Below are 24,451 nucleotides of genomic sequence, written 5' to 3'. Positions count from 1 at the left end.
GGATGTCAGTGGCTTGGGATGGAAACCTCTTCTTTAGCTGATTAAGGCCATAAAGAATGGAAAAATTTTAGTTTTGCTCCTAGTCTTCCAAATGATGACCCATGTCGACCTCCACTTATATGCTTAATTATATGACATTTGCCGTCACTTCAGAAGCAAAGGGCCATTATGTTCTTTGTCTGTGTATATGCCTACAGCCTTTCCTCCCCCAAAGGCTCATTCATCGATGGCTGGGTCTGTCTCCTCTAGTGGTAAATCAACATCACAGTTGATTTATTTAAACTGTGTGGCAATATGGCTGGGTTTGATTTGGTCATAGCCCAAAAAACAAGCACCCTAACCCACCCACACCTGTACCTACCCAAACACGAGCTGGTTTTAAGTTATTTTTGGTAACGTCAGAGCCTTGCTCATTGCCTGCTTACCAGAAAACAAGCTCCACCCAAGCCGCCCATCCTATCTGCCATGACTATGGTACAGTTTCTGCCAGCATCATTAGGAGTATTTCCATCACCTCTCCAGGCAACACAGGCCTAGGTAACAAAAGGTCTCTTTCATCAGCAGATCTGTGGCCAGGACAGAGATTTTGCCAGCATAGTGATTTTTATCCCCCATGATGACAAGCCCATGTTTGCAGGATTTTGTAGAGCTGACCCGGCCTTACACTAACTAGTGAAGTCTCCAGTCACCTAGGAGCACCTCACATCACTCAAGCCAGGGAATTTCCTCAAGTAACTGCTGGAGCAGAGACATTTACCATAACCTACTGTATAAACCCACAAGCTTGGGTTTGAAAATAGACCATGTGCATTCCCCAAATTAGCTATGGAAGAGATGGTCATTGAAGTTCTTCAGGTGGGATTATGTTTAAGACTTAGATATCCAAATGGAGGTGTCTGTGTAGCCATTACACTCAGTGCCAATTCAGGCAGCACAGTCCCTGGATCTGCTCCTCTCTTGTCTCCACTGATTACACTCAATGCATTTGCTCAAACATAAGTGCCATTTGAGGTGTCCTTGAGTACTCAATACATTGACTCAAGGCAGGCAGATGTCACACAAAGTCAAGAGATCTGTACTTTCCTGGCCTAGCAGCTGGAGGCAGAGGGCACACTCAGGGCAACACCAATGTCTCTTGGTGCCTTAACAGTGAGATAAAATATAATTGGGACTTCCACTAACAAGATGGGCACAGACACCATCCATATTTAGATGTCTTTTGATACCAAGTGGAATCCCACTATTCATGTTTAGTTATATTCCCCTGGAATGCATCTTAAACCCTACCACTTGCTGACATTAAAAAAATCTGTCACTGTCAGTTGAGCATATCTGCAAGTTACTGATGACTCTGCATCTCTTTGAAGAAGCAAATGGCAGAGAAGATGGAAAGGGGGAAATAAAGGCCGAGTGAGTGGCCAGGGCATGTTCCTGACACTTCAGTGTGAAACGTCCTGATTTTTTAGCCATATATCCAAACACAACCAGACTTTACCTCATCGCATACATGGAGTGCAAATATCAAAGTCAGAAGGCCTGTGGAGGGGTATCTCCCATGATTCTGGAGCCAGTTTTCATAGATGTACTTCATAAAAGCTGGATTATAAACCAGGATCTAGGCAAAATTGGAGAGAAAGGCTCATTAGTAAAATACCCTGGGAAAAAACCATCAGTAACATGTTATCCCTAAAGGACACTGGGGTAGGGGAGTAGGGGAGAAAGGAATAATAGTTATTCCCTAGGGCAAGTGAAAGGGGAAAATAAAGCTCCGTAGTTAAGTGCATTCAAAAGTACTTCCCATGTGCAATTACACATGAATATTCCTTCCTTTGTCTTGATACCCCATGTGCTTACGCTAATGTAAATCCTGGGTGATTCCTACTGAAACCAATGGATATGAAATCATAGAATCATAGAATCATAGAATCATAGAATGGTTTGGGTTGGAAGGGACCTTAAAGATCTTCTAGTTCCACCCCCCCTGCCATGGGCAGGGACACCCTCCACTAGACCAGGTTGCCCAAAGCCTCATCCAACCTGGCCTTGAACACTTCCAGGGATGGGGCATCCACAGCTTCTCTGGGAAACCTGTTCCAGTGCCTCACCACTCTGACAGTAAAGAATTTCTTTCTAACATCTAATCTAAATCTACCCTCCTTCAGCTCAAACCCATTACCCCTTGTCCTGTCACTATGCTCCCTGATAAACAGTCCCTCACCAGCTTTCCTGTAGGCCCCTTCAGGTACTGGTAAGCCGCAATTAGATCTCCCCAGAGCCTTCTCTTCTCCAGGCTGAACAAGCCCAACTCTCTCAGCCTGTCCTCACAGGAGAGGTGCTCCAGCCCTCTGATCAGCTTCGTGGCCTCCTCTGGACTCTCTCCAACAGCTCAATGTCTTTCTTGTACTGGGGCCCCCAGAGCTGGACGCAGTACTCCAGGTGGGGTCTCACAAGAGCAGAGTAGAGGGGCAGGATCACCTCCCTCGACCTGCTGGTCACGCCTCTTTTGATGCAGCCCAGGACATGGTTGGCTTTCTGGGCTGCAAGCGCACACTGCTGGCTCATGTTGAGCTTCTCATCAATCAACACCCCCAAGTCCTTCTCCTCAGGGCTGCACAAGTGAGAAGAAAATCAGGCATTCACCTCTCCCTGCAGTGTCCTGCTGTAAGGCAGGTGAGCTCTGGGGAGTTGGAGGCTTGAGCAAGGCAAGCCAAGATGCCATGTCAGATTTCATAGAATCATAGAATCACTTAGGTTGGAAAAGACCCTGAAGATCATCAAGTCTAACCGTAATTTGGGTGGGAAAGTAGGAGCAACTCTATCTTCTGCACAATATGCCAACCGTATCTTGGAATGTCTATAGGTACAGATCTCAGGAAACCAGGGGTCAGGTGTAAACTATCAGGAAGCTTATCAGGTTGTGCCAGCTGTATTTCTCCTATTTACCAAACATGCTGTTTTCATATGCTGCTTTTTTTTTTTTTTCTCACACGACATAAATTGCACTTGGTTATCTCCTGGGGAATTTATTAGGCCATCTAATGGAGACAGAGCACTTAAGATCAGACCTGACTGTACAGTAAATCCAAGGACTGGTGGGAGCCCTTGGTTTCAACCCCCTTCCCTGAATCAGGCAGAGAGGCTTTTCCCTCCATGCTGCGTTTGTAATTAGAGTGACAGTGTTTCAGTGCTATCTGGATAGCTGCAGGGCTTTTCCTTTTACAAAGTCAGAGGTTAATTGCTGATATTGTATCTGTGTGTAATCGCTTCTCACAGGGTGTTTTGCATTGCACGGTGTGGGAAGAAATGCAGGCTTCTCATCTCTCTATCATCAGCCGTACCCTGGGCTGGTGCTACTCAAGTGTGATGTGAGCTTAATACCCTGTGGTAGTGCATCTCACAAGGGCTTTGCAGAAGTTATTGTGTTCCTCACAACAGGTAGGGATGAGCCAAGTGATTATTTAATTCCCCTAGAGGTCCTCGGTTTGAAGCACAGGAATATAAACTGATACTGGTTAAAGGTCTCATCTGAAGCCTTTGGCAAAACCTGGCCTCCTGAATGAAGGATATGTGCTTTAATCTGCAATTTTAATGCTCTGGGACTGTCATACTTTACCAGCCCTTGAGACATCAAAAGCCTGAGCTCCTTTGAAAATCAGCCTCTCCAAAGGCTGAGAGAATGAGACTTTTATTTTGCTGGAAGGTCTATAGAAGAAGAAACATTTTTCCTCTCCCTACATGGTTTGCCTTGGCTATGCCCTCAAACCATGCAACTACAACAACAAAAGTCTTTGCATGGTGGCTAAAGGTCCAACATGGGAATAACTACCCTGTCACATGGGAAATCCTGCCTCCAGCAGTAGGGCAGGTCTGTTAAACCTCAGCATACTTGGGCAATGAGTCAGCATGCATGGGATGGACGCTCTTCTGACTGCTGTAGGATGGGCACCAGGTTTGCCCATCTTTCTTCGACCTTCCCAGAGAAATGAGGTCCTCCTGCCTCCTACACATCCAGGCTATGAAATAAAATGGGTCAGAGGTGTTTTGTTAGCCTTGAGGGAAGTGGAATGGAATGGATCATGTCCACATTGCTCAGTTCTGTCCCTGTGCAAAACGGAATACTCCCTGGTCTGTGCTATCCTCCAAACTTGGCTTGAACATTGCCTGGGAGAGCATTAATACACCTGAGACAAAACCAGCATGGACTTGGTCTGAGCCCAGCTTTATTTGTTCAGAGTTCCCTTAGCTCCTTATTACAAGGAACTGACCCGGGAGTGAGAAACATCCCTGGCATTCAAATAGTCAAATTATTTTAAAAAAACTCCAAAGGCTCTCCACAGCTCAAAGTGTCATTACATCCGAATGACCGCAATGGGTGGGAACAGAGCAACTGCTGTGGAGGGTGAGCACCACTGGCCAATGGTGCACCTTCAATCTCCCTGAGCAGCAGAGGAAGCAATGCAACCTTCAGAACGGCCATACTGCAATGGCATAGTCACAAGAGCAGTTTCTTTCCAACCTCAGTTACTCAGTGGTTGATCTATGGCCTGAATGGCACATAACCTTTAGCTTAGCTGAACCTTGTAAAGTCTGTGTATTTTGGTTGCAGTTTGTATGAATGTCAAGGGGTTCCTTGGATTCTTGCAGTCTCCCAAAGAGGTGAAAGACCTACAAGTGGATTAGCAGAACAAATTCACAAACCAGCATTGCTCACCTTTTCTTTTTTGACTTTGATTTTCCGTGGAACTGGAACATATGTGCTGTTAAAAGAAAAAAAAAAAAACAAACAAAACAAACCAAGACCAAGATTAATAAAAGCCCAACATATTTATATTTTCATGTATTTCCAAAGAAAGAAAGAATATTCTTCATGTACAGTATCAAATTCAAATTATTTGAAAGTAATAAATTCGAGAAGATGTTGGAAAATGAAGCTACAATTAAGCAATACAGCATGAAAAAAGTAAGCTGTCACTGAAGCAAGTTTATAGGAAGTGATTATATTATTAAATTTTAAAGTTAATTATTGACAGTAGGACACCAAAGATTTAGCTGACAATATACTGTAGAGTCAATATTATGTGGAGCCCATGACTTCTAATTCTTGGATCGTGACTGTTGCAGTCTTTGCACTTTGCTAATGGGAAGGGCTACCTGTTTAATTTCATGGCTGAGAAACCTTTTCCCACCAGGGGGAGACTTTTCCCCTCCTAATACTTGTAGCTACTCCATGATTTTCAGAGTAGGCGGTAGTAGAGTTCATAATTTCTGTGGTTATGTGCAACTCGGGCATTCCCAGTACACAGCCCCTCACCAACAAGCTATTCCCCTCCTCCTCAGGGGGATGCTGAAGGCTTCCTGCAGTGCCCAGCATAAAAATTCCAAGTCATACCTTATGACTGGGTTGAAATCACGAGTTATGTCTTGAAAACAAAAAAATCTTTTCTTCCCCATATCTCATGCACGGTGCATGCTGGCATTGCACAGCTCATCACGAGTACTGTAAAAAGAAATGTCCCTGATTTTGTTTCAAGTGAAAAAATTCTGGTGAACTGGCCTCGTAATTGGAATATATCCCAAAATATACCCTGCATACTTTTTAGATGGGCTGTGATAAAACACCAAAGTCTTCCATTAGTTCAATCTAAATATTTTTGCTTGATTTTTGGTAACAACAGGATTTCTGTCATTAGGGATTTATTTCTCTTTGAACCATGGATCATCAACACTTTGAAACATTAGTTTAAGTCTTCCCAAACCAATGGTGACCTGGCAACATCATCAACTCCTTAGGTACTTCTGAGCACCCCTGACCTGCGATCCTTGCTCTGGGCTGGATGCAGTGGGAGAGGTGACAAGTGGGTTCCAGCCCTCCTGAGATGTGACACAAGATGCTAATGGGGAAAGGGACACCCATGCAGACTTCTTAATCTGCTCTCAGCAAATCTGCCCTAGCAGCTGCTTCCCACACCTGACCTTGATTAGCGAAGTCAGTAGAAGTAGGTTTGGTTATCCCATATCCTTTTTGTGGTTACGAAGATAAAAAGGGTTTCTTTGCTAGTAAAATCTCCTCATTATTATATAAATAAACAGCCAATCTTTTCTAAAAAGATGATGTGGAGGAAACAAGGGGGCCATTATTCATGGACATTCAGCTAGGTACAGTAGAAGACCGAAAATAACAGTATGCATTGTTCAAGACAGTGTTTGCAGACAGCTCTGATCCAACCAGGAGACTACCACAGCTCTTGTCAGATGACATGTTAGCCATTTTCATCATGGGATATTTCATTTTTTCAGAAGCAATACCCAAGTCCTGCTGTCAGCCGGCTGCAGAATTGCATGCAACCGCACGGAAAGTATTGGCACGCTGATTAAGACCAAATGGAGACCTACACTGTTATGATCACGTAAAACATGGGCTGCATAGCAGTCAGGGAGTTAGTGACCCAGTAAGTACCACATAGGAGTGGGACAAAGAGTGAAGCCTGTGATGAAGGTAGCGACAGGTGGAATACATATAATTTGGAAAACATCTTCTATGAGCCACTTTGCAGGGCTGTAGTGAAGTCTGCCATTATTACTGGCCACTTTGCACAGGCCATTTACTGGAGCCTTAACCCAAGTGGAAGATGCAAAACACTTGAAGGAATACAAAAATTGCTCTTTGCCAAACCAAGTGGAGATACATGGAGCTTTTTCACTACGGAGATTCCTAAAAGACTTGCAGAAGGCAAGTTAAGGCAACTAGGCTAAATATATGACTGATGAGGGCTGAAGGTTTTTTGTCCCAGAATGCTTTTCTTGTCTTTTTCTGAGATAATGCTCAGCCCTTAGAGAGCCACTTTGAAAAGGGACATCCGTCAGTCAAATGGGACACGTCTGAGAGAATCATTCAGCTATCAATTCAATCTAATATTAAAGCCATCTGCAGTTTGGCTTTTGTTTTGAACCATAAAAATTGCTTGAATAATGCTACTACTGGGAAGAGAATATGATTAATACACAGGTTTTGAGTCTTAGGAAATTATTACTTCATTTGAATGGGATACAGGAAATTAAACATTGTGTAAAATTCTAACCAATAGAGGATGCTTATCATTTTTAACTATGAGTGCACTTAGGTTCTTGTTAACCTAAATTCAGTTTATACTATGCAGCCTGTGCACAAGGCATGATGGCCATGCAGGTCAGGGTAAGGAGGTGAGTATTTCTTCTCTTCTAAAATACTGAATTTCAGATGGGTTATATTTTTATTTCCTGCCTTCTCTCTTCTACAAACGTACAGTCAACAATTTCTTTATACACTGTATCTGACACTGTGTGTTTCATGCATGCTCATAGGTTTATTCTGCTAGCCTAAAATTATGTTACATATATTATTATGCTTTGTGTTCTTATGATTTTCTGGTTTTATTATTTCAGCAAGTACCAGCTTATTAAATGTGCAATTTCTCTGCTTTGAGTATGGCAAAAATCTTAAAATACTGGTATTTTTTCCATGTGGTTAAATACTCACACACTAATTTATACCAGATCCTCACCAAGCCCGTGTATACAGTCTAATTATAAATATATAATATATTCTGTAATTTATTAAGCAAAGATGTTTTTCCTTTCATGTGCTGGGACTGCCTTGTAGTCAACCAGTTATATCTTCCTGATAGGCTGAGGGCTCACTCAACTTTACCACTGCAAGTCATTTGCTGCCACTTCTGGAAGTAAATACTCGACAAGAAGTAGTTAACACCTTTTCAATCTGGGCACAGAGCAGTGACAGTGACGGAAACACGGATGGGTGATGATGGCAGCAACTGGCCCTCTATGGGCTCCTCTTCCTAGTGCAGGCACGGACATGACAAAGATGCAGCAAGGGGCTTCATTCAAAGCTAGGAGCTTTCCATTGCTTCTGATAGGATTTGGATCTTAGCTTAAAGGCAGAGGTTCTCCACCTTTTTTATCTTTTTAGCTTCTAAAAGAAAAAAAAAATCTCAGCCCTGCAAAAAAAGTGATATTTTTTAGCCAGTTTTCTAAGTGGGATGATTTTTCCAAGTTACAAGTGTGTCCTGAAGATGGATTTTTTCAAGACAAGTTATGACTGTATATACTAAGTGCTGGTGACAAAAAAGGTAAAAAGAGACTAAATCAAATTTTTTACAAGTTAAGAGAATCTTAATAAGAAGTGAAAAGAATCTAAAATGCATTTGTAAAGAGAGAAAAGAAAAAGAAAAGAAGAAATAGAACTCCATTTGTTGTCCCATCAAAAAGTTTTCCTTAAAAAAGTGACGCAAGTCTTATCTCCAGTCAATATGGACATACTTTTCCAAGTTTTTAATCTTCTGAAATTGGGAACAAAGTTCAAATGTCTTGAAACGCTTCTCTGGAATAAAGTAATCTGATCTGCTGTTGCAGGGACCACCAAGCAATCCCACCAGGTTGTGGCTTTACATCCAGCAGATAACCTCTCACACAGTACAAATGTCACATATTTCATTCTCTGGATTAGGAAAAGCCAGTTTATAGGAAGGGAGAGAATCTGCTAGCAGACGTCCAGAAGAAACGTGTTTTGTTCACATTTCTAATTTTAGTGCTACCATAAATGTATTAAGCAGGACAACATTTACTTCCAAAAGCACAAGGAAGAAGTGGAGAAAAACTACCAGCATGGCACTTTATTGCCAGGTAAAACATTAATTTAAAGATAAGGCACACAGATGACACACAAAACAACAGTGTCTCCTCTGCATGGCTCTCAATCACCTTCCACCAGGAAAGACGGACAGAACTCCTGACTGACCTGTCCAAGGAAGGATGCTGTGGATGAGGGACTAAGTGTCCCAGTCTGCTTCTGCTCTCACTGCCTTCCGTGAGCAGCCTGTGCGTCCCTCTCTGCCTCCTTGTCCTCTTCCACAAGTGGGATATGTGTTGGAAGACCACTTGGCCACCTAAGTGTCTCAGGTGGGATAATCCAGGTGTCTAGGACCACCACTGAATGAATAACCCGCCAAACACCTGATTCTGCAGATGGCTTTCTGATGGGTACGCCTGGGTACGGGCATGCTGGCTGCACCCACTGTACTTCCAAGGGACTGGAGAGGAGGAAGGATGAGCAGAAGCCCAAAATGAGGCAATGAGCCCCAAAGCCCAGGAAGCCACTGCTCAAACTGGCTGCCTCTAGCAGCAAAAAATCCCCCTTTCATTTCTCTGAGACCATTGTGTGAGGCTGTGAAGAGCTGGATCTGGATCTTCATCTCAAAGACTGCACCATAACATTAAGCTTTTCCTAGAAAGCAAGCGTTCAGGACTGAACCCTCACCTGAGAGGGTCTGTAAAGCCTTATCAGAAGTGGGGATTTGCCCAGTGTGGGCTTTTCTGTCCTACAGCAACATGTGGGGGCTCCCACCCCTTCAGCTTGCCCACTCACCGCTGCCCGTACTCACAAGTTGATGGTGCCTGTGGTGAGAGCGGTGACAACCCAGCGCAGGTCCAGGGTTTTGAAGGGGATCAGGATCATGCTCACATTTTCTGCCAGCTCTTTGTAGCTCTCGGGGTAAACGAAGTGGTGAGTGGTCTTGCTCCCAACATCTGATTCGTAGCCAGTGGTGGGGGCACGGTTCATTCTGCAGCCCAAAAGTAAGAAGTGAGAGAGTGAGTTGGACTTGATGATCTTAAAGGTCTTTTCCAACCAAAACAATTCTATGATTCTGTGAAGTGGGAGAGGAATTAGGTAGGTACAAATATGTGTGATTCTTCCCCAAATCATTTGCTGGAGGTGGCAGGAAAATGCTCCCATGGCTAAGGAGAGTGCTGTGTGCAGGCTCCTCAGACAGCCTTGACAGGGTGTAGTGGTCCTCAAGTAGGCTGAAATGACCATCACCCACAGTGAATAAATCAAAAGTAAATGAAAGCTCAGCTTTAGTGTGAGATTCCTCGGACTGAATGGGAGTTTCTGCCAAGCAAGTGTATCTCCGAGCACATCCCTGGGTTCCCTTTACAGTCAGCGGAAAGCTGGTCAAAAGACCAGCGAGTCCATGAGGACACATCTCCTTTCATCCTAAAGCTGAAGCCTCCAGTAAGTGACAAGAATATTGCCCTGAAGCCCACCAGCATGATTTCTCACAGTTTTAATCCCTCCATCTGTACAGGTGTATTTGGATATCCAGGGTCAAGGTAACAAACCATGTTATATGTGATAAACAGCAACAAATATTTCTTATGTCCTTCCATGAAAAGGCACCAAAGCCACAGTGAGAAATGCAGGACCTACTGCTGACACTTCATTTACTCAAACTTTACTTAGTAGGATGTCACCCAACTTCAATACATCTACTTAGAGTCACTCTGCACACACATGGTGTGATTTCAGTAACCCTGGGGTCAGCGCATGGAGAACTGCCCAGGGCCCACCAGGGCTCAGTCAAAACGTGTTGGCCAAGAGGGCTACCTTACGTTGGGTGTATCGGGGAACAGAGCAGGGGTTTCTGAACTCAGGACTGCAGAAACGCCTCTACGCTTGTGTTCACTTCTGGAAGTAAATTGGGGACACATCAGCAATTCCTTCCCTGATGCATTAGCTCACTGCTCGTACAGATTTGCATATTTCTGTGGTGCAGCGTAATGCACATTAGAGATCCCCAAAGTAGCTGACTGACTTTGCATGAATCCATGGTGCTGTGCAACACCATGGAGAAACCCCCAAGCTGGGTCTGAGCAGAATGGGGATTCTCTGCAACCCACTGGAGTCTCCTGCAGAGACATTAGCTCAGGTCCTGTCTAATTAGCAGAAGTGCAGGGAGGACAAGGAAGGATGTAGCTGACGAGGTGATGAGGAGCCTCGTACGTTACCAGACAACACACTGCCCTGGTCACTGAAAACAGGGGAGATAAAATCTGTTTATCAAGTCTGTGCCAGGCTGTGTTATTGCACTACTCCCCTGGGTGAATTAGTTAAGTTTCTTCTAACTCCCTCAAAGGGAGATATTAGCGTGGGCAGACTATCCCAGCCTGTGTGGATTCGTTGTTGAGCTAAGCTCTTCCCTGCCAGTGACCCACATCGTACTGTGTAGAAATACTCAGTAAAGCATGAGACCATGTTTTATTTTGAGATTACTCAGTCTCAGGTAGAAAATATGGGATTTTCTTTCTGTCAGGACAAAGCATCTTAGTTATCTTACTCACACTCTGCCCTCGGGTCTGTGTACCTTCCCCACCGTCCGTGGTGGGGCTGGCTGTGTGGCATGGCAGAAGATAGCGCTCACACCCAGTCTGAGCAGGAAGGACTGAGCAGGAATTTCCTTCTATCATCAAAGCAGATAGTTAAACAAATAAAAGTGGGCTGGAACACAGTGTTTGGAAGGAAAGGTGTCCCCTCAGAATCCTTGGCTCTTCCCCACGCTTGGCTGTATTGCCAGAGCACGTGCAACTGAGTATCAGTTCACTAGAGATTTTGTTTGTTAGATTGACACACAAAGGGGTCACCTTTTCTGCACAAATTTCTACGGTGAATCCTAAAATCTTGTGCCATCCCTTCAGATACGGCTTGAGATTGCTAATATATAAATCCAAGACTGGAAGGTTCAATTCCAAGTCACAGAGAGTTTCTCCATTGTCAGGGATGCACAGCTATGAGGAGGGTAAGACCTCAGAGCAGAAACACACATCTGAGTGTGTTACTCATTAGTTACTACTCAAAAAAAACAATAGTCTTTGAATCTAGCAAAGCATTTTCTGCATGAATCTGGGAATGCAAGCCAGGCAAGACAAGAAAGTCCCCACAGGAACGGGGCTGTCTCCCCAGTGAGAGACACGGAGTTAAGCATAAACTCACATTTTGAGGCACCTCAGCTGCCTCACATTTGCAACCTGCAGGACTAATGTCGAGGGCTCTTCACTTCCCTTTTTGTATCTGAAGAGCAGGTCGGCTGCTCTGCCCTTGGGGAAGTACTTTTGGCAGAGGGCAAGGCATGCAACTGACAAAGCAACTCCTGAAATGATTGATCATGAACATTTAGATGTCATCTAAAGACTCCACAGCGTGTCCAAGCCACATTGGAGGCTAAGAGGCTTAAGGTGGCTTAACAGTTCAAATAGCGCTCATCTGCTGCTGATTCAGTCTTGACTTCAGCGCACAGCTTCCCACCAAAGGCTATGTTGTTTCTGAGAGTATAATCCCACATGTGGTATTTCCAACAGCAATCCCTCTGACCTGCCCTGCATTGCTCCTCAAATTGTGCTGTACTGGCACCTGCGGTATGAAAGCTGGACAATGCATTAGAGATGAACTTAGTCAGCCCAGATATCTTGGCTGCACTTTGGGTGATTAGCTTACCCAGTTCCCGCTGGTGTTTCAGTGGGACAAAATAGCCAACCTTCATTGCCTCGAAAGGAAGAGGCGATGTGACCCTTCAGAAAGTAGCTGCAGCCAACCAGTTGTCTCCTGTCCATTGCAAAGTGACTTTGGCTTTCCCACCCCACTGTTGCTTAAGAATGAACCAGTGCAAGTAAGTCAAATCTGATACAGTCAATTAAGTGTGTGAAAGATCACTTGTGAGTGAGCTGCAGAAATAACTTTTACTCAAAACTACAGTTTTTTTCAGGGATATTTTTTAACACAAGCAATTATGTATGGTGCAGAACAAGCTACAGTATCAACACCTATTCATTTTTTTTTTCCAAGCTCAAACATGAGGTCGTACCTCCAATGCACATAGTTGACATCCCAGGAACTTAGTTTTGACCTAAGTACCAGATTTCACCAAATAGCCCCTGAAATCTTGTTTACTCACTTGTCCCCCAAAATACATATGGATCTTAAACAACAGAGATGTCTGGAGCCAAGGTAGTGCCTACTCACCGGAGTACAAAGTCATGGGAGTCAATATCTTGGCCATACTGAGACTGCAGAAGGTTCCCAGAGTTGCCCACGACGGCACACCGTCTGCACGTGTAAGTGCCTCGCTCCTGCAGTGGATCCCCATCCCCGGGAATGATCTCAAACAATTCCTTGAGAGTAGCATTAATATTCTTCGGCATTTTCTCTCCTTGCAATTTCTGTTAGAGAGAAAAATCATCCCAAGTTACTGATATAGCTAGCTTGTCGGTGAGCAAGATGTAGCTTCAAATGTCTTCTCAAAGATCATTCTTGCATCTACCTGCAGACGCTGTCTCCTGCAGTATGCATTGCAAAGCTTTGGGTTGGGAGCAGAAGTGTGAAGACGAAAAAAAAAAAGTGGAAAATCCCTTCTCATTAACTTTTTTAACTTGGTTCCCCTTTTCCCTTCCTTTTTCTCAGATTCCCTTACCTCCTCAGTCTATCTAGCCACGGTGGAACAGATCGTATGTTCTCCCCAAGGCTGCCCCTAGCAGAATAAATGTTCCTCTGGTGTCTGTAAGCCTAATCCCACCTTGGGCCAGGTATCTTCTCTTAGGACATCCATACAATTTTTTTTAAAACCTGCTAGGAAGGAGAGAATCTGATGGAACACAGGTGTGGCCAACATCCCTTCCACAAATTTTGGCATATGCCAGAACTGGAAGTGGGAGATCTCATTGCTGCTTTTCTGGACTGTGGAGGAACCAGCCGCTAGTGCACAGGAAACTACGGTAGAGTTAGCCCTGAGGGCTGGAGATGTAAATCCATCCAAAAAATGCTCCAGGATGAATAAAACCACCCGGACCTTGGTCATTGTGTCTGTTGCCATGGAGGGAAACTCTTTTGTAGCAGCTCTGTGGTGCATGGTGGAAACAATGGCTGGATTGGGAAGGTACAGGCGAGGTGCAGGGCAGGTGATGGTGAGACACTCCCTTTCTGGAGTTCTGCTCTCTGAGGGTTACTAAAGAGGTTGGGAGTGCTGGCAGGCTCACAAAAAGCATTGCCCACCCTTTTGGTGCCGGTTGCTTGCAAGTTCACAAAAGGAGTATGACTTCTAACACAAAATCTGCCAAAAGGCTCTGCCCTTGCCCTGCCAGCCCAGGGCAAGGAGACACAGGGAGGGAGGGAGGGAGGGAGGAGAAACACCTTTTCCCACAACTCCCAGCAATGGCCCGAGGTAATTTGGCTTTAGTTTCTGATGCGTTTCCCTTGACTGCACCAGGAACTGTTCATTTGTCCTGCTATCTCTCTCTCTCTCATAGTCAAACACACACACACAGATGTATCACTGTAATTTTTGTTTAAATTTTGTGCTGTCTCTTTGCAGACCTAGGAAAAGCAGCCTTATTTGCACTGAATTGAACAATAAGCCCGTGGAGCTCAGAGCTACAAGACAACAGCGGGGCCAAGGACTTGAAACAAAGATGACAAAGAAATGTTGCATACAAAGGCTTAACCTTACTGCTAATCCTTGCTAGCCTATATACTCAGATATGGACTGCACGAGGTGATTAGGATGTGAGGTAATTAGGATGTGAGGTAATTAGGATGCCCAAACAAGCACTGTCATTATTACCACGTGTGTCACTATTCAGCGGATGGCTCAAAGTGCAAAATGTTATCTTCTTCTAAATTTGTGTGGGATGCTACAAACACATGTTCACATATTTAAACTCTGATATATTAGTTATGAATCCAATCTAACCTGTTTTTAAATCTCTGAGTTTGTGAAAAACATTTAATGTTAGAAAGTCTGCAGCCTTCAAAATGAATGAAGACTTTTAATACATATCATAGAGTGTAGGATCAGGTGTATAATGCAGAGAAATTTAACTATTTTTTTTTTAAAAAGGAACTCAATTTGAATTATTTGAACACTTATGTGCATACACCCATGTGTACCCTCTCTCTATATAGGTTAACTGACATTAACTGTCTTTAAGAAATGAAAGGGAAAACCACCAAACACGCACCAAAATACTTTAAGAACATCATTATTCGGCCGGGGGAGGGGGGGACAAGGGGGGAGAGGGAACTCCAAACAAATCCAAAATCTATTCTGAAACTTATTTTGCCTGAGAAAATTCAGATGAAGAAGGTAAATTTCAGAATATCCTAAGCACTTGAGCCCTCTTTTTAAGTTAAAATAGCCAGAATGAAGGCATACTTATAGGAAAGGGACTGGAGTATTGACTTCTGTTTGATGCATTAAAACGATAAGAAATGTTATCATGGATAGGCACCTCCATTTACCCAGAACAGGGATCTGCCTTTTCTTTCTGTTGTGCTGCTATCAGTCTAGAGTAACTCCATTGCAACCAAGTTAAAACATCGGCACCAACACCAGCCACAGAGCAGGACACCATTGTCCTACAATCCCTCGGCTGTACACAATTTCCACAGCAGAGATTATTACTTACGTTAGAGATTCCTTCAAAGACCTTAAATAGGATGATGACCTTACTGCCCTGCGTGCTGAACATTCATACAATAATACATCCATCTTTAACTCATTAAAAGTGCTCTGTTTTAATTTCCTTAGTGATTATCTGATTGAACTACACTTTTCAGGCCTAATCTTCAATCAGCACTGGTTGGTCTTTGACATTTCAGCAAAACAGAGCAGGGCAGGCAATGAAGCTGGTTAAGTCCAAGGCAGATACAGCTTTTCAAAGTTCAGACATAATGTGCAGCCAGTTCCTTATTGCACAATGTTTACTTGACTTCTTGAAAAAGACCATTTTAATAGCATTACAATTACAAGCCCATTATAGCTCACTTTCCCCCACCAAATTTTTGTCCTTTTTTTTTAGTAATGTTTTCTTTTTGTTTTAACAAGCTCCCACCAGTCTGGCCTTTCCCATAAATCAACAAAAGCACTGGGTGAAAGTCTGTCTGTGCCGTGCAAGGCAGAGCCATGTCAGTGCCATATGGTTCAGCTGGGACAGCATCCTTCCTCCAAGTGCCGTAGCTGTGTGCCAGGGATACGTGTATGGATACAACTGCTAGAAGTGGGCTTAAATACACTGAAATACTTGACCCCTGTGTCCTGAGTGAAGTAGCTGCTTTCCTCAGAAGTCTGTGGAAGCAAGAGTCATGTGTAATGATGCAACTTAACCTCTTGCCCAAGTTCAAAAATCATCTTAGTTCACCTTATGTCCACATATAAAATATCACTAGATCACTTAAAATTCCAGCTCTCCTCCATAAAATATTTGTCTGGCACTTGAGAGAGAATTCTTCACCTTAGGTTGTTAAAAACTATAACTGGGAGTCCAGATTGAGAAATTTCCTAATCATCTTCACAGGGAAGACAAACTACCCTGTCCTCCAAGCCTTAGAAACTCACCACTTCACATACAGAAATTTAATAGCTGGTTTTGCATATTCTTATTTAAAAAAGCAAGAAAAATAAATAGCAAGACAAAAAAAAAACACTCAAAGTTTATGCACTTCCTTTCTTTACCCATGAGTGGTTTTCCAAGGAAGAACTTGTTGCTCCTTCTTTCACGCCTCCATTAAGGATGACAAATGACTTTTTGCTGCTTTTATAAACTTCTTGGAAGGCTTCCCGGGGCCCTCCAGTACCGTTACATCACTAGCGATCACCAAGACGCAATACCCAAAACTCAACTGTAGGATGTGAATTCAGCCAAGGCTGCTCAGAGCTAAGAGCCTGGAGTTGTGAGGACACAGCTACAGTCAGGAGAGCCTCAAAGGAAAGCTCTCCTGATCCCTGTGCATCCCACATCCACGGACAAGTTTGACAGCGTATTAAATACACCTTCAAAATCCCAACTTATTAGCAGGCAGAAAACATGCTGCACAACCTGTAATCACTGGTGTGATGTGGACGCAGATGGAGCGTGGAGCGCGACACAACCGTCGTGGTGGACAGGCAGGTACAGGCGTGGGTCTGGCAGCAGGAGCACTGCTGGGGCAGCCCTCCTGCAAGCACACAGCCAGGCAGCCTGGGGAAGCTGGTGTAGCGATACTGTTTTTCATGGCTTTTCTAATTTTTTTAAACTGTTTTTAAAAGATAAAGAGGGAATAAAGCCCCATGAGAATCTCTTTTGCGCAGCTACTAATTGCCTCGCTGCAGCAGTTCGGAGGCATTAATGCTCATGCAGTGCTTCCCAGCTATAAGACATTGTATAAAGATTAATCCTAGTAACAGCCTGGTGGGGTAAATCCAGGTAATCTCCATTTTGCAGACTGAAGGAGAGGTTAAAAGGAAACCATCAATTTTAAAAATGCCTCCTTGGTCTAGAAAATATGGCATTATTATTGTTATATTTAATGTCCTGCAATTACTATGCATCAAAGAGATTAAGGGGAAGAATATAGGGGCTTTCAAGAGTTCGGGCTTTGTTTAATGATTTGTGCCTGTCAAAAAACATGCATTCTCAAATACGAATGTAATGTGCAAATATTATGTAAATAACACACAATAATACCCGTATGCCAAATTGTATGATTTCTGACTTCCACGGCTGGTACAGGTCATCTCCGCACTACGCTAAGGAGCGAAGACCCTGCCCACCAGCTCTGTGTGCCCTCGTTGCTGGCTGCGGGATGCTTGCAGCTCGGCAGAGCACATCGCAGTGCTTAGAGGGACCCAAGAGCTTGGACCACGTTCAGATCCATCTGTCCTTGCCGTAGGAGACCCTGGAGCTGCCGCCCAGCTAGACACACGCGGGGGCTGCCAGTAGGGATAAGAGGTAGCCCAGGCTCAGGTTCTCTCTCCCAGTATGTCCAAGGTTGGTCTAAATATCACGCTTGCACCCAAGCAGTGCACCACCAGGTGGGACTGGGCATGTGGCGGGCACTGGGACTAAAGCCTGGGACCTGGGCTGGATTTGGTACCACCTTCTGCTGTGAACACGCTACCTTCAGAGCGCTGAGCCCTTTGTATTGCTTTCAAAGTATCACAGACAGTGTCCCAGTTTTAAAGAAGACTTCTGGTGATCAAAGTATTTGGGCAAATTTTCTACAAAGAGCATTCAAAATGCATGACTCGGGTGCCAAGCAGCTCTGCTATTGTCTTAAAAATAAGTGCAGCTTCCACGATTTCCCCAATGGATGTGTTGGGGATGCCCTTTTGTTCACCGTCTGGTTAGCAAATCTTTAAGCCATAAATTTATATTTTTTTTCCTACAAACAGAAGGACTAAAAGCTAACATTTTCTTTTAGATACGCTAATCACACGGCATTAAGAGCTGAGCTTTTTTTTTTAAAAAAAAAGCAAAACCCTCAAATATCATAAGACTCGAGATAAAAATTGTTATAACGTGGTAGTTTATGAACAATGTGCTCCAGATAAGATTGCCAGAGAACTCTGAGCCAGATTTTACTTATCACAGCTTTAATCCATCAACCTCAACAGGGTTATTTTGGATTTAGAACAGCAGGTTCTGATCTTCTATTTCTTATACTTTCTGACCACCAAAAACAATCCCCAAAAACCCTGAGAATAAACCAAGAAAACTATAAATAAATGCTATGCTGTGTTACAGCATATAATTCTTGTCCTGTTTCCTATATACAGGTTACTAAATTTAGTGGAAATATCCACAGCGTTTGTGTCATGGAACAACAATGAAAAACTTGCAGGTGAACCAGCTCAAGGAGGTGGGAAAGAAAATATAAACAGAAAGAAAGGCATCACGTAACATCAAGTGCCAACTTCCAAAACACTGAGATTCTCACAGTCTCTGAGTGTAAGATGAGGGGAGGCAGATGGAGGGAGGGGTGGATGGAAGGAAGGAAGGAAGGAAGGAAGGAAGGAAGGAAGGAAGGAAGGAAGGAAAGTTTTTCTAACAAGCTGGTTACAGTTCGAGGAATTTTTAATGCCCAGATCATCTCAGAGAGGAGGACTCCAATTCAATTTTAAGTCAGAAAAAGCACAGAGCAGCTGCAGGGTTATACCCAGGAGGAGAATCTGGGCCATTATTTGTTACCTAACGTAACCATTGGAGAGTTTATCAACTGGGTAGATTGAAGCAGATGGAAAGCAAGTACCAGCCCTGACACCAGCCCCCTTGTTTCCATGAATACAGAAACAGCCAAGGATGTTTTCAGGTGCCTTCTCCAGAAGCAGTCCTGCCCCGTGCAGCACGTCAAGCTGCTGCAGGGATGGTGGCACTGCCCTTCTCTCAGCTGCTTCTCCCCACCCACACAGGTGGTACTGCTAACTCCAGAATGGACAATGCAATTTTATTCACAGCAGCCAGGAACAGTTCCTTCCAAAAGACTGCATCCTACCAAACTGTAAGAGCTTAAACAATATATTCTCCTAATAAACCATGAAGCAGCCTGGCAGCCATGTGAAGAGCTTCAAGCAAGTGAAACCACCCCACCCTTTGCCCACAAATGTCACTTCATCTCAAATACTGGTCATTAGGCTCTGAAATCAGTCCTCGCCTTCCTAGAAGTGGAGGGACACTAATGCCACGGGACTATTTGGATGAATAATCCTTATTCACATATACAGCAACAGGGTTAATGGGAAGGGAGGGCAGACTGAGCGTGGTAGACAGGCAGCTCTCCGGCAAGGGCTCTGCCTACGTTTAGTCCAAGCATATCACATGTGTCTCCCTGTGACAGGAAAGTCATAGCCTTATAATAAACAGCTCCAGCACCGTTATCGTTGTCTCAGTTACAGCACAATGAAACCACCACGCTGTCTGACATCAGTTCCTGAGACTGAACACACAGTCATTTCTGCCCTGAAATGAAGTTTAAGCAATTTCAGGTCTCCTCATGGCCCATCTTTTAAGTGTAAATATAGTAAAAAGTCACAAATTACTGAGCTGGCAAAGCAAGCAACAGTAAAACATGGTCATGAGTAATGTTTTTTTTTAAGACTGGCAGAAATCTCAGAATCACATTGAAGATGAGCCTAAAAATGAACAGTGAAAAGGCAGTGCAGTCAGGATGCACCTGGGAATTACTTGCTGTAGAAAAGACACGAACTGTCTCGGAAAGGCTTACCCAAAGCAACACGTATATAGGAAACAGTTTTCAAGGCAAACTCGAGGCCATGTCATGCCTGGGTTTAGCCAGAAGCATCTTTCAAAGGAGTCAAGGCACTTTCTCCATCTACCATCGACTAGGGCAAATATTTTCAGTAAGCAACTGGTTTCCAATAAACAATGCAGTTTTGTGGGACACCAAAATATTTCACATGTTCTAGTTGAAGATAAGTTCTGGCTGAAACAAAATATGGTGGAAAAAGTGTAGAAATCTTAGAAGATTTATTTTTACCATCTAAGAAAAAACTGCTTTGATTTTGTGTTCTCAAGTGGTGTATTCCCTTTGAACTTGACCTGAATTCAAAAAATGAATGAAAGCACTAAGATTAGGGTTAGACAGCCCTGAAAATTAATGGACAGCTTTTATTTGGGTGGGGGGAGAAAAAAAAGACTTTTGGGTGTCCTGAAAGTCACTTGGTTTTAATTTAGCTGAAAAAGAAACAACCGTACTGAAAAAAAAAAAAATCTGTTTCAGGTTGAGCTGAAGTGAGATATTAGTGCTTTTTTTTTTTTCAGTTTCACTACAAGAAGGAGAAACAGAATTTCAGACTTCTGTACAGAAAGTTTCAAGCTTTTTTTTTTTTTTTAAGAGAATGCATTGAAAACTCATGTTTACGTCAGAGTGGGGTCTGAGTGCAGAATGCTGCGTGGCTTTGCTCGGGGGTGATGCGCAAGCCCTCGGGGGGGCAGACCCCCATTAGCAGAGGCACCCTGCCCACCCAGCCGTGTCTCGCAGGACTCCTCCTCAGCCTGGATGCTGCAGGAGTGCAGCACCCACACCGATGCCATGATTTAGGATTGATCATCCCACCCTCCCACCGAGTGGTCCTGGTTTTTGTATTATAGGCAATTGGGACGCACTTCACAACCAGCCTCAACACTCGGGTTGTCCGTGACTAACCTCCTCCTCTCATCTGCTGAGCTTGATTTGGGGTATCCCCCTCCTCTGAAAAGTGCCCGTTGTTAGATCAGCTCAGCTCCCTGGTGAGACCTCACCCAAGGGCAAGGGGAACTAGGATCTGAACTTGAGATCTTCCCTTCTCAAAGCCCAGCTAGAAAAAAGTTGGGATGAGAAGAAAAAGTGTCCAGGACTGTAAGAAAACACAGAAGCAATGGGAAATCTAAATCATGGCCAAGGGGCAGGTGAAAAGATGCAACACCTGGAGTATGCGAGCCTCGCGGCCAAAAGGAGGTGTCAGCATAAAATGAGGATATTGCTTATGCAACAGTTAAAGACATTGGAGGTCAGTGGCATCTCTTTTCCACCAGTAAATGTAACAGCCAGCAGAGTGAGATGTGACAAACCAGACACAGGCTCATTCCCACAGCACTTGACACCTCCTCCAAAACCTAAATGCCCCCACTGCAAAAGTGGGTGCTTGCCTGAAGGGGCTTCCCCAGGGCACCAGGGAAGGGCTGAAAGCCCCAAATTCAACATCAAAGGTTGTGCTCGCTGCAGGACACCAAGTTGCAGGATGTTGTGTGTTCAAAGGAAGGCCCAGGAAGACTGTTTTTTCTGAAGAAGGAGAAAGCAAGTCATAACGAAACTGCAATTTGAAGGGGATGCTGCAGGCAGAACCTGTGCTTTAGCAGCAGTTCAGGCCACGAACAATTCATTTAATCAATGTCTTGTTTCAAGAGACCATAAAAGGGGCTTTAATTAGGCAAAATGTCAGGATACACCTTCTTCCCTTCTGTGCTTTTTGAACAAGGTATCCACTAGCTTTCATGACGCTTGGATGGGGCTCGTTGGACCACCTTGCTCAAGGATATGCAGGGGCTGCTCCTTCACAGTGAACTGCGGCCGCCCGTGCGCTTTACAGACCTGTTTTACATCATCGGCCACAATAGAGAATTAATCATTTTTTCCATTTAATCCTGCTAATTATTTACATGTCTTATTGTGGGGAGAGCCCTAGGGGAATTACACGCTTGAGAGCGAGTTTGCTTTGCTACCTCGATGGATGGCAAAAGCCCTTTTTACCATCTGAAGCGAAACAAGCCAGCTTATAAAGTCTAGTCTTTCGAAGAGAAGGGAGAAAAAGGCAATACTGACATTTGCAAATTTTGTATTCACTCTCTAACTCTGCCAGGGACTTTTCTAGCTTGGAGGAAGTGGACCTGCCTTCCGAGTGGCTGCGAGCTAAACAGCAGCGCGAACGCCCACTTTCTTCCACCTCTGCCTGCCTCGTCAGCTGAGACAGGAAGCGCTTTTTGCAGGAACTATATTTCGCTATCTGCTCGGCATCGCTTGAAGCCTGACACCACAACCGTCGCGTGAACCCCGGGCCATATCCACGCCTCCCACTTACCAGCCACCACCTGTAACTGTCTTCAGGGATCAAGGCATTTTGTGAGGTCAGGAAAGGTTGCATAGTTGAATTAAATCTCTGATCGAACCAGAGGGAATGTCCCAGCTCGGAAATGCATGTGCGACAGCTGCAGGGTCTCCTGGGGTACTTGAAGAGTTTTGAAAACTGCATGACGACGTGTCTCAGATCCCAGGTGGTCATGGTCATCTGGTGCGTGTAGTTCAGCAGAAATGACATCACCGTGATGAACAAAAAGGCGAAGGTAAACACTTTCAAGTTCCTCTTCCTTACAATCATCTTTCCTGCTCAGGTTCTGCCGTTGCCGCTCACCAAATATGATGTAGGGTCCAATGTAAGGCAAAAAGGAAAGGGTGCTGCAGGCGCCTGCCAGTTACCACCCCGGGTTTAGGCTGAACAAACCGACTCCACTACCTCCACCTATAAGGGAAGAAGCTTCATTTCCCCCAAATGGGTTTAAAAAAGGCAAAGCTGGGTATTTCCTTTCACCTTCTCGCAGTGCTTCCAAATCTCTCCCACCAAGGATTCAGTGGAGATGGACCCTTGCCCTTCCGTGTACCAGAAGATTCAGAGGGGAGCAGTATCAGTGTTAAAATTTAGGTTTTCTGTGTGCGAGCAAGCCATAAATTAAGGCAAGCAAGCTGTATAAAGAATAGGGTGTTGTGGGTTTTTTTCCTTGGATGTTAGCTCGCGAAGGATCAGATCATCCGGGGATGTACATTCCAGCAGAGAGACGTGCCTTGATGTCCATGGAGAGCAGTTTGCAGCCTGGAGACACGCACACAAAAAGAAAGAAAAATCATTGTCAGAAGTTTTTTTGCATTCCTCCCAGCCTAATTTCTCTGCTTTTCTCTGCCCGCCCTAAAACTTCTGACCAGTTCAGAGCCCTCGACACAGCAGCACCGGCTGCAATTTCTGCTACTGTTTTTGCATACTGGGAAGTTTCAGGCTGAAATATCTGAAAGGTCAGAGCATCAACCTGCGGACATTGAGTCCTTTTGTATTGAATCAGCCCCAGCTCTCTGGCCTTATTTCAATTACAGTTTGTAGCCTTTTGAATGGCAGTGACTCACCTTTCCTTAGGCTGACCTTGATAGCCACAGGAATGCAGCAAAGTATTCATAACTCAAACCAAAAAGCACGCAGCAAAGGAGGGAGGAGCAGGGGAGGAAGAGAAATCAGTTCCATTCTCTTCATCCCCCCCAACCAGCTTTGTTTCTTAAGGATCGGGGCTGGACTCGTGATTCAGAGAAAGCTAAGCAAGAACAGCTGATACATCCTGGGACACATGGGGGAAATCAAAGTATAAATGACCTTTGTTTCGCGTGGATTATTGGTATTTCTCCTGCCAACGAAGGGTAGGTGAGGGCACCCTGTGAGCTCAGAGAGTTCCTGTGAGATCCCGAGCCAGGCGGAGAGGCTGCTTCGCCTCGGCGAGTTGGGGACACCCAGGGACCTGGAGCTGCTCTCTGCTCCCCTCCTGGTGTCCCCTGCCTGGCAGCAGTGATTTAAACGAGTTTTTAAAAGTCAAAAAAAATGGATCCTTTCCTCCCACGATGCCATTGTTTTGTGGGAAGAAAAAAGTGTTGTGGTTTTTAAAACTCTGGATGTTTGCAAAGAGCCTCAAAAGTGCCTTTGCTTAAATAACACTCTTTTGATTTAAAAAAAAAAAAAAAAAAAAGAAAAAAATCAGAGAAGCATCTACGTCAGAATATGTGCAGTTTATGAACAAGCAAAAGCCCAGCAAGAGAAATCTCACTCGCTACTCGGCTGCAGGCTTCAGGCCAGCAAACAAAGAGCAAAACGGAAACTGTTACCTGTCAAAACCCCCTCATTTTAACCCATTCTATGCGCGACATTGATGCAGGATCCCCCCATTTCATCCCCCAAAGCTGAGGTGAACACGGGGGAAGCGTGTCTGGTGGCCGCAGGCCTGGGCTGGGCGCAGCATCCCCGGCTTTCCTGCTGCCTTTTCTCCTGGCAATCCAGGGGGAGCTGCCCAAGGCCAAACCGCTTTTCCAAGGGGTTTGACATGGTGTCTTGGAGATAGCGCAGGCCTGGTTTTTAAAGGCGGCGTGCAAATATTTACCGAGTCCCGTAAAGGCAAAATCCGAAGGCAGGAGCCTCCGACCGCGGTCTTAAGCCTTTGCTCTGCTTCAGGTTTCTCATCGGCAGCACGTGACGGGTGGTGTGTGCCGTTCAATTAGCCGCTGTTTGCC

General features: G+C 44.5%; 1 protein-coding gene across 2 annotated transcripts in view; it reads right to left on the bottom strand.

The window, feature by feature from the left end:
• Window positions 1-24,451, bottom strand: part of ST3GAL1 (ST3 beta-galactoside alpha-2,3-sialyltransferase 1) — an 80,889-nt gene that overhangs the window by 3,838 nt on the left and 52,600 nt on the right. For both annotated transcript variants that reach the window (XM_054815204.1, XM_054815203.1), the window contains 5 exons: window positions 22,215-23,000; window positions 12,851-13,047; window positions 9,438-9,617; window positions 4,712-4,757; window positions 1,496-1,615 (listed from right to left, as the gene is read on the bottom strand). In XM_054815204.1, coding sequence (XP_054671179.1) covers window positions 1,496-1,615; window positions 4,712-4,757; window positions 9,438-9,617; window positions 12,851-13,047; window positions 22,215-22,511 — 840 coding nt within the window. In that variant the 5' untranslated portion in view covers window positions 22,512-23,000. The remainder of the gene's footprint in view (window positions 1-1,495; window positions 1,616-4,711; window positions 4,758-9,437; window positions 9,618-12,850; window positions 13,048-22,214; window positions 23,001-24,451) is intronic.

Source organism: Grus americana, chromosome 2 (assembly GCF_028858705.1).
Source record: "Grus americana isolate bGruAme1 chromosome 2, bGruAme1.mat, whole genome shotgun sequence".
Lineage (NCBI taxonomy): Eukaryota > Metazoa > Chordata > Aves > Gruiformes > Gruidae > Grus > Grus americana.
This window is presented reverse-complemented; position numbering and strand designations above follow the sequence as displayed.